The 10,912-nt window shown below is 47.8% G+C and overlaps 1 protein-coding gene across 2 annotated transcripts in view; it reads left to right on the plus strand.

Annotated features, from left to right (window-relative positions):
* Window positions 1–3,446, plus strand: part of CXCL12 (C-X-C motif chemokine ligand 12) — a 28,346-nt gene extending 24,900 nt beyond the window's left edge. For both annotated transcript variants that reach the window (XM_082673798.1, XM_082673800.1), the window contains one exon: window positions 3,124–3,446. In XM_082673798.1, the coding sequence (XP_082529924.1) occupies window positions 3,124–3,149 (26 nt within the window). In that variant the 3' untranslated portion in view covers window positions 3,150–3,446. The remainder of the gene's footprint in view (window positions 1–3,123) is intronic.
* Window positions 3,447–10,912: the final 7,466 nt, after the last annotated feature.

Below are 10,912 nucleotides of genomic sequence, written 5' to 3' on the forward strand. Positions count from 1 at the left end.
TTCTATCTGGATTTTACCATTGCTTAATTTTGCTGAGGGTTCACAAACCACAGATCTTTACAGTGTTGAACATATGTATTCTTGGGAGTTCAAATTCCCAGCTTTCATCCTTCACTCCCAACTGTTCCAGCTTCAGCAATTTTATTTCACCAGCTGTCCTGCCAGGGGACCCCAGCACCACCTCATGCCAGTGTTACAGATCCTTTCTCAGAGCAGCCAGATGGCCTCTTATGCAAAAATTTTTTAAAATTAAAAATGGTTTCCAAGTAAAATAAGACAGGCAGACAGAGTCTTCCACCTCGTCCCCTCAACCTAAGCCACTCACCGCTCAAACTGGTCTCCACCCAGAGGTTGCTTAGAAACACGTACAGAACGTCCAAGGCAGCTTGGAAATGACTTGCATCTCTTCTCCCAACACACACCGTGGGCTGTTTTACAGGAATCAGATCAAAGTGGAACAAACTTGTGAAGTTTCCAGCAACCAAATGCAACTTCCCCATTGTTTTTGCTCACATGCTTGCACGATTCACTATCACAGTGAAACAAAAGACAGAAGAAGGCATCTTTGGCGGGTTAGGGCTTGGAATTGTGACTGGAATTAAAGACACATGAGAAATCCCGTCTCAGGGACCCAGCCAAACCTGAAATGAATGAGTCAGGGAGCTGCTGCCAACCTTTGGGAGTAACTCCAGCCTGATATGTGACTCTTTGGGTGTGCCCCCAATGCTTAGGACAAGGGAAGACATGTTTTTGGACCTTTGCACTTCCCAGCATCCAGAAAGAGAAACAAAAGAGGTTACCTGATTCGCTGGACATGGCCGGTGGGCGTCATCCATGGGGAGAAAAGAGATGCAGTGATTTAAGAAGAGCCTGGAGGGAAAAACCAAGCAAAAATGGAAATGGATGGAAGGAAAACATAATTTACAAAATAATATTAAACATTTAATTTTAAACAATGTGAGGAGAGCCTTTGGAATGGTCTTGAGCCTTTTAGGATTTTGGATTCAGTGTCCTTCCTCACAGACGAATGACAAGTAGCTCAAAGGTAGCAACGTGTTAGATTCTGGAGAAGAAAGATCAGCCTCACCTTGCTTTGGGGTTCCCTGTGTGCTCAAGAAAGTGTGACTTCATTGTAGGCACTAAATAAAAATGCTCTGCGTGGATCTTAACATCCTTTATTTGAAACCCTCCAAGAAATTCCCACAGCTCCCCTCTGCAGCCCCACTTCCCTTCCCCATCCTCAATCACACCATCTCACCAGGGTCCTCAAATGCATCTTTCCTTTGCCCAAGCCTCTTCCCAGACCTTCCACCCCATGGCTCTATTGATCCTTCATCTGGACCCTCCCCTCCACCAAGATGCCTCCGCGATAAGCATTTCTGCTCCACCCTGTTTCCCTCACAACGCACAGATCTCCACATCATCTTCACTCCCTTGTTCACGTGTCTGTGTCTGTGGTCTGTCCTCCCCCTGGTTGCCAGCCCCACCAGGCACTCTCTTCCACACCGTACCCCAGCTGTCCCTGGTAGGACAGCCTCTGCGGGCAGCTGGCATTCCTCGGTCTTGTCTCTCTGGAAGTTTTCTCCTGTCACACAGCCAAGTCCAAGTTTGTTTACCTTGTCTTTAGCCAAAGCCTGATCTACTATCCCAAGAAGAAAGGCAGCAAAACTGTCTCCTGTTAACTATTTACAAAGCAGTACCTTTTTTGTTGCTGTTGCTTACACGCCCTGAGGGTTTTGCATTGGTCCAATTGACATAATTTGAATAATGTGGTACGTTAATATTTCTCTAAAAACTTTCATGTGGTTACATTTGTAATGTATGTTAATACATTAATATAAACTGTAGTATTCATTTTATTTAAAAAAAATCATTTGGCAAGTTTCATATGGAACACTGTAAGTCCCCAAGACTACAGGCTGAAGCATTAGGAAAAATCGAATACGTTATTTTTAACATACTGTGCAAAACCCCCAGAGGATTTGCTCACAAGGATCTATCTTGTTCAGGCACTTTTTTTTTGGCAGTGCATGTTTGGAAAGACGATTATCACCCCAACTTGTTTTCAGTGAGTAGATGAAAAAAAGAGAAGGCAAATCCAAGAAGAGGATTTAGTAAAAAGAAATACGGGAAAGCAAAGAGATAGGAAGAGAAAGTCCAGAGGCAACAGAGTCCTCCTGGAGGAAGGCCCAGTCCAGGGGCTCCGCCCGAGCTGCACGTTAGGACCACAATTCCCAGACTGTGAGCAACAAAATCAGAGTCTGGGGTTGGGAACCAGGTGGCAGTACTTTCTTTGCTCTTAGGGAAACTCATGGTGGGAATCACTGCTGCAGACCACAGGTGCTCACGTTGGAGAGGTGATCAGAGGGCTTCTTAGGACACACTTCTTGGCAGCACCCCAGAGCTTCTGACTCGGCAGGCCTGGGTGGCCCCTAAACAGGTGCATTTCTAACGGGTCCCAGGGGATGTGACGCTGCAGGTCCAGGACCACAGGATGACAGCGAGCCTGTGCTCTGGACCTGGGATGCTTTGCCTTGGGGAAAAGACAAAGCCCCAGGGATTGTTTGAGAACTAAATCAAACACTCTAATAGCTTCACACAGCCTCTGGGCCCCCATGCCTCCTTATACCTGCTTTTGCCTATACCTCACCCGGCTGCACAGGAAGCTTTCAGGGCTTTCGGGGAGAGAGTGGCACGTGGAAGTGGGAGGGGTGTCCGGAGGCAGAGGCAGGGCCAGCCCTGCAGCCGTGTTGGGGCAGGTGTCCTGCCCATCTGCTGCCTTCAGCCATGGGCACCCTCCTCTTCCTCTTCTCAGCTTGTCATTGAGGACTCAGCCTCTGTGTTGCTGCTCCCTCTTCCTCTGCATTGATTTCTTTCCCTCTCGTTTGATTAGTGGGATTCTCTGAGTGTATATGGCCGACCTCATGCTACTCACTCAGTGCCCTGCAGAACTTGAGGGCAGTGGGCTGCGGGGGCTTTGGTTGGGAGGAACGGTCCAGGTTTAGTGAGTGTGTCAAGCACTCAGTTCCTAAGATGGTATTTAGAGACATAGCTGCCAATAGAGGTTACTTTATAGGATGGGATTCTGGGGCACTGTGTGGAATATCTTCTGTCACCTTCCAGACCCAGTCCCACACTCTTGGGCCTGACCTCTGCCCTGGGAACCAACCTGGCCAACACCACTGCCGGCATCACCAGCAGGAGCTGAGGACGACGGGATGTTTATTCCCCGGAACCTTGAGCCAAGTCATCCCACCTCCCCCACCCCCCCGGCCCGCTTCTGCTGATGGAAGGTGGGAACTCTGTCCCCCTGTCCAGGCCTGCTCCCTGACTTTGTATCTGGTGACTTCTCCCTCCCCTCCCTCCTCTCCAGGGGAGGTGACTCTGTGTCCTGCCTGCACTTTTGTAAGGAATTCCTTTATTAAACTCTCCTGAAATGATGTTAACTGGAGTGTGCCGTCTCATCTCTGTTGGGACCCTGATTGCTACGTTTACTTTCACATTTTCAGATTATATTTTTCCATGATGTTTGCATTTCTTATAACAAGCCCATGTTACTTTTACAATAGAAGAAGTAAACAGCAAAGAGGAGAAGCGAGGAAAGGCAGCAGTCAGTATGCTGCATGGGGCGGAGAGCTGCTCCCTGACCTGGCCCACTCTGGGCCTAGGTTTCAACCCCCAAGGGGACACAGAACTGACCCAGGTCCCTGCATCTGTGCATAAAATACCCAGGGGAAGATTTTAACTCAGCGAATTATGATGATGCAAAAGGATTTGCCAAGAACGACTCAATTCACCCTCTGGAGTGAGAAGGTTATAACTTTACTCTGCATTCATTTCAAGGTCTACCTCAAGCTCAGAGGCTACAAGGCCAGGCTTTGGAGTTAGGCAGACCTGGGCTCCAGCCTGTGTGACCTCAGAGAAGTCACCTAACTTCTCTGAACCCCAACCTTGTCATTGGCAGAATATCAGCTGTGGAGAGAATTAAATGAGATAATATATTTTCAATCTTTAGCAAAATGAGCACCCAGCAAGTCCTCAAAACACGGAGATAATTCTCCTATAATTATTATAAATGCTATTCCATACCTTGAGCAATCGTGAATACAAAGATGGGTGACAATATACACACTTCTAGTTTTTCACATGGCATGTGTGGCAAGAGGCATTTTTGGTCCCAGTCTGGCCTGGGCTGCTCCAAGGTCTTCAGCCCCTATTCTGTCCGTCCTCAGCTGAGGGTCCCTAAATACCTGAGGCCCAATTTGCTCTGCCTTGGGGTGGCAAGCCCTCCTCTCAAGGGCTTTGCCACAGTTGGCAGAAGATCCGCAGTCTGAGGATCTATAGTCATTCAAAGGTCACTTCATGCACAGAGTGTTACCACCTGATGTCTGAGGAGGAAAGCTTCCCTCCAGTAAGCTTCCCAGGACTCCAGCCGCCAGCCTGGTGGTCAGCTGGGACAAGCATCTTGCTGTCGGTCACGCGAGGGCTCTGTGTCTGGCTCAGTGTAGTTTGGGGGCTGCCATCTTAAACGTTTGCTGTTCGGGAACAGTCTTTTCCTGAATGAGATTCAAGCTCAGTGCTCCCACGGGACACGGGACAATTCCCCTATAAAGGCACCCTGTCGTCTCTGTCCATCCAACCACTCCTCCGTGGTCAGAGGGCCTCAGTGGAAAAAGCATTATGTGTTTGACCCTGTCCATCAGGGGTTCATCGGAGCTGAAGGTAGGAATGGTCACCTTGAAGCTCTACGTCTCCAGGCCTGAAAGACCGAAGCCACTTCCTTGTCCCACCCCTATGGGCTGGGAGCAAAGGCTCGCACGGGAGCCTCTCGGGATGGTACTCGAAGGACAGCTGGTCTCCATGGACTGTGTCACACTCTTGTTTCTGTCCTTCCCTGGCCACTCTCCCTCTGCACATCTATGGCCCAGGTCTGTGGGAGGATCACGGAGATCATGGGTGTAGGGTCCGCGTGGCTCGGGGCTCAGCTCCTGGTGTCCACTATGCAACCCCAGGCCCAGCTGCAGGACACGTGTCCACCAGTGGGGTTCTCTTTGGCACCAGACCCTCTACTGGGCATCCAACAGCTCCCAGCTGCCAGACTGATCTTTAAAATATAAATTTGTTCATACCCTTCTCCCTGAGTAAAATTCTTCAATGCTTTTTTTCTGTGCCTTTATAATAAAATTCAAGCATCTCTCTAGAGCCCACCCACAGGCTCAGGAAGCTCTGCCTCTGGTTACCTTCCAGTGCTCATCAAAAAACACCCCATCACCTGTTTCCTGAGATCCAATCTCCCCACCATTTCTCTGTCCCTTGACCAAGCCCCACTTGCTCCCTCCTCAGGACCAGGACGTTTGTACTTAGGGTTCCCTTGCCTAGAGCACTGTCCCCTACATCTTCCCACACTGCCCCCTCTTCACCCCCACCTTAAAGAAGCCCCCCCAGGGAGCCCTCTTCTGGTCCTCAGGCAGACACCCTCTCCTCTTCAGTCCTGCCTGCACCCTAACTTCCCCCAACCCATTTATCATTTGACATTTTCTCCCTCATTGTCTGTCTGTGAACGTAAGCGTGTAAGGGCAGAGAGCCTGTTCATTTCCACCTGTGTCAGCAGGCCCCTAGGACAGTGAAGAGAACATAGTAGGGGGTTAATAAATAGGTGAGGATGGGTGATGGTTCCCCAAGTGCCTCACAGTTTAGAGACAGGGGGGTCCTGGCTCCAGGCCAGAGAGCCCAGAGAAGCCCAGGCAGCCATGCCCCCTGTGGACCAGTTACACAACAGGGAAATAGAGGTAGGAAGTGTCCCAGCCTGGCTTCTGAAGAGTGCAGGCCCCCAGTGCACCTGATGCAGAGAGACTGGGGATGCAGGAGAAGTGGGTATTCAGAAACCGAAGACACTCAGGTGTGGGGAGCACACTCAGGTGTGGCGGAGGACAGGTGCTGATGCTGTGGGTTTCCAGCAAGCCTGAGCCCGACACCAACGAGTGGGATGCTGGGCTTTGGAGCTAGGCGGCTTGCCCAGGCCACAGCTGGCCAGGCTCAGCTGAGCCTTCCCAGAGGGGGAGAGCTGTGTAAACAGGAAGTCCACTGCCCGGACGCTGATGTGCCTTTGATAAGGGCGGAATCCTCGGGGGTCTCTTTCTCCCAAAGAGTTTCTCTGTTGGTTTGAAGCCACAGCTCCAGTGCAGGAAAACAAACTGGAAAGTGTGGACACTTTCCTCCTTCCTGGCTCAATCTCCATGGGGGAGGGACTGGAGGGGAGAAGAGGAGAGGGGAGGGAGGGAGGGACTAGGGATACATGAGAAAAAGGGTGAAAAGCGGAAGAAAATAAGACGAGGAAAATGAAGGACAGGGTGAGACACCGAGGAAGAAGCAAAGGAAGAGCTGAGTGATTACGTAATTTCTCTGAAGTAAAACTAAACAAAATGGAACTTTGAAAAGCTAGAGGTACTTTGAAGGGATCAACATATGAAGTTTCACAGGTTAGAACTTCTGTGGAGCCCCTGCTTGCAAACACCCGAGTCAGAAGCACTCTCTTTCCAGGAACGGGTCTCTCCAGAAATTCCGTTTTCTAGTGTGTGCTCTTTGTGGAGAAGAGAGATAAGGCAGCTTAGCACCATCCCTGCCGGGTCTGTCCAGCCCTCTTCTCCCTGCTTCCTACGCAGTCTCCCACCCAGAGCTTATCTAGCCCAATTGTTCCACGTAAATCTTTCCCAAATCTCCACTCTGTCCTCATTTCACTTCCAAAATTCAGTCTCACATGTTCTATTACCACCTCCAGCCTGATGCCCCATCGACCCCTCAAACTTACTAAAATCTGGCCTCTGATCATCAAGTAATATACAGAAATAGAAGGAGTGCATCAAAAATGAGAAGTAGAAGGATTGCTTGGAAAGCAATTGTATTTCTGCAGTATTCCTCCACCTCCCCACACATTACTAGGTCCTTTGCATGAAGCAGGTGATCAATGGCTGTTCACTGAGTGAATAAATTGATAACAGACACCACCATCCACCTAAATGGAAATCACTCCCTTGTGAAGCCCAGTGAGCCCCATCCCTGCCACCCTCCCTGTCCCCTCTCTGCTGCCCCAACTCGTCTTCTTCTTCAAACAGCACTATGCGGTAGCATCTTCATTTGTCCCCCTCTTCAGTTTTCCTCCATTCCAATGCATTTGACGAGCTAAATCTTTCTCAAGCCAAGGTTTAATATTTGACACGTACACATATGTCCTACTGTGTGCCTGGCCCTGTGCTAAGCATCTCACATACATGGTATCAACCTGCTCATCAAAGTCACCACGTTATGCACGTACCCCTATTTCTCCCCCCATCCCTGTACAAGAGGAAAACTGAAACCCTCGTGCAATATTAGTGGGATTGTCAATTGGTACAGACACTATGGAAAACAGTATGGAGGTTCCTCAAAAACCTGAAAATAGAACTACCATATGATCCAACAATTTCACTTCTGTGTATTTACCCAAAGAAAACAAAAACACTAATGTGAAAAGAGAAATGAACTCCAGTGTTCATTGTAGCTTTACAATTGCCAAGATGTGGAAGCAACCTAATTGTCCATCAATAGAAAAATGGATAGAGAAGATGTGGTGTGTATATACACACACACACATATATATATATGTGTGTGTGTATATACACCTTGGAATATTATTCATCCATAGAAATAAAATATTGCAATTTGTGGCAATATGGACGGACCTAGGGGATATTATGCTAAGTGAAATAAATCAGACAGAGAAAGACAAATACCATGGAATTTCACTTATATTCTAAAAAACAAAACAAACAAACAAATCAAAACAAAAACAGACTCATAGATACAGAGAACAAAGGGGTGCTTGCCAGAGGGGAGGGGAATGGGGGAGCGGATAAAATAGGTGAAGGGGATTAAGAGGTACAAACATCCAGTTATATAGTAAATAAGACACAGGGATGTAATACACAGCATAAGAAATATGGTTAATAATATTGTAACTTTGTATGGGGATAGCTGGTAACTAGCCTTATGTTGGTGATCATTTCATAATGTATGCAAATGTCAAATCATCATGTAGTACACCTGAAACTAACATATTCTTGTAGGTCAACTATATTTCAATTAAAAAAAATAAATAAATACATAAATAAATAAATAAGAGGAAAACTGAGCTTAGAGGTGGCACAGCTCACCAGGTTGAAGCAGGGAGCCTGCAGTGACTCCACAGCTGATCACTACATTGCTCTCTTGGGTTCTCACTTAGCGCTCCCCAACGCTGGAGAACATAATAGTAAGTCCTTCCCTCTGACGTTCCAGACCTTCCCAGTCTGCGCCCCGCCCCCTTTCCAGGAGGATGCCCCTGGAGGTCTTCCAGTTTGGCTCCTCTGAGCTCCTTCTCCACATGCTCACCTTTGTTCTTTCCCCTGCCTAAAGGGTCATTTCTCAACATATTCAAACCCCACCCATTGTGGAGGGCCAAGATCATATAACACATGACATCTCCTTTTGGAGGTACTTCCATGTGACTTTCCTGTGTAGTCAGTACCTAGCCCTCTTGTGCTGATGTAGCCTCTTGGGGAAGTATGTCCTGGCAGCACCATGGTGTCTCTCCCTCCCGGACCTTGGGGCAGAAAGGAATATCCACCCTCTAGTGGTCAAACTGCAGGAGACCTCCCAGCTGTTCCTGCTGTCTCCTCCTAGCAACCAGACTAAAAGGGGAGCTATTCCTCAGAGCTCACTATGAACACCCCTTAAAGAGACATCGTCACCAGGGAACTCCATCTGACCAGCTTGCACCCAGGGAGGTCAGTATGTCCAAACCCTTTCCAAAGAATTCCAGAGCAGAAATAAATAATTGCTCTTCTAATACGCACTCTGACTTTATTGCCAGTTAAGTAATTTTGGTGTTTTTAAACTTTGGATTCATTACTCGAGGTCATTAAAAATAATCGTGAGCTTCAACATGCAGTACACTAATTAAGAGTTTGTGGCAGATTCCTGTCATTTCCTTCAAGTCCCTGAAATCCAAGTTCTCTCTTTCCCCAGTTTATTGAAATTCGAAAGCACATCCTGTGTTCTGTCAAGTTCCAGGTGACCCTGTGTTAAGAAGCCACTTTTTGGGCGGGATGAGTGGTTGGTATGAATCTGAATGTAAGAACAGATTGATTAATTTTTAAAAGTATAGGACATGTAATATTTTATCCTTTCAGAGTCCCCCCCACCCCCTAAAAAAAGTCATGGGATTCTTCCCCCAAAGAGCCCCAGGGACAACTTAACAATGTACAGGAAATTCAGAGGAATCTATGTTAGCTTGATGCTTCCAAGCCCCACCTTGGAAGAAAGTACAGAAAGTTAAATGCAAGAAAAGTTACGCCCTGCAGCTACGCTAGTTTAACTAAGAAATGAGATGTGGCAGGTCAGGTTGGGAAGCTAGATCTGGGCAGCTGCCACGTCCAGGTTCACATGTAGCTGGCACCCCGTGGAGGCACTCTTAACTGCCCATGCACCCACGGCTGCCCTGTCCTCTGCCCTGGGGCTCTGCCTTTTCAGAGTGACAGTCTCCAAAATGTGGGGTGAAAGGGCTGGTCCCTGAGCAGTGCAGAGGAGAGGTGTGCGTGCATTCGGAAGGCTGCCGCCGATCTACACGCCCCAAGATCTCAGTAACCTTCAAGGCAGCCCTAAGATGCATGACTGCTGCATGTCCAAGGCTGTCAAGTTCTCACCTGTCTTTTTCTCTGCAGTAGGGCTTGCTAAATTGTGTACATATTTCTGGGTTGGTAGGTTAACTTCGGATCTTGGTTCTTTCATCCAAGGCAGTTGAAATTCCTCCATCTACACGCGGTCAAAGTCTTGATCAGAACTTCTATAGTGGACCAACGTCTCAAATGCCCTTTCGGCACCTCAACCCTTCTTCCCCTAGTCTGCAGGTGATGAGAGAGACCGGGCGACAGGTCTTGTCGAGGACTAACTTGCATTATGTCCCCTTCTTTCCTTTGGGACGTGTCTTTTAATTCCTTCACTACTGCCATGGATCTCTTCCGTACTGTTCAAGTTTTTTAGGTGCCTTTTAAGAAATAGCACCAAGAGCTGAGTTTGGACTAGAAAGCAGGGCTCTGAGACTCCCCGCTCCCTCAGGGGAAAAGGTGGAATCAAGGACTCCCCTTCGTCTAATCCATTTGACGGTCATCCTTGCCTCTCTCAGCTGGATTGTGACCCATTTACACCCCATGGGGAAAGGATGCCCCACGCTGCCCACTGCAATCCCATTTTCACATCTTAGAGATACACCAAGGTTCTAATGACATTTTTCCAAACATTCTTGCTCAGAAAAGTTTAAAGAGAAAGGATGAGCCTAGAGTCCTTCTGCAGGCGGGATGTGGAGAGCCAGATGTTCCATCCCCTTGTTCCCTCCCCTCAACAGAAGTGGGCATTGCTCTTTACACCGAGCTGGGCTGGGCGGTGGAGTCTGGGAAACAAATAGTCTGTTCCTTTCTCTTCCCTCCCTAAAGAAATGCATTTCCCTCCAAAGCAATCTTATTATTTGTGTATGTTCTCAGTGTCCTTCATCACAAGTGGCTCGCAGCCAGCTCAAGGGAAACTATGAAATTCACAAGAGAGCCCCTGTAGATGGAAAGAATCACTCACTAACTCCAGTAATTATGATGTTTTTTTTTCTTTTTATTAATAGAGTAACCCCCGATGTAGCCTCAGCTAAGCAATTTATCAAATATAAATTCCAGAGCCTATATATAACTGGATTCCTTTTAAAGCTTTTAACGGATCCATCCTATAGACTTCTTTTGTTGAGGGTTCAGTGGAACACGAGAGGATGAAATGAGGGGAACTCGGGAGTTAACCCTCTAAAATTGAGATTTCTTGAGCTGGTTCAGAGAAGGCTATGTTTCTGGGGAAGGAA

The sequence above is a fragment of the Grampus griseus genome, assembly GCF_964374135.1.
Source record: "Grampus griseus genome assembly, chromosome: 16".
Classification (NCBI taxonomy): domain Eukaryota; kingdom Metazoa; phylum Chordata; class Mammalia; order Artiodactyla; family Delphinidae; genus Grampus; species Grampus griseus.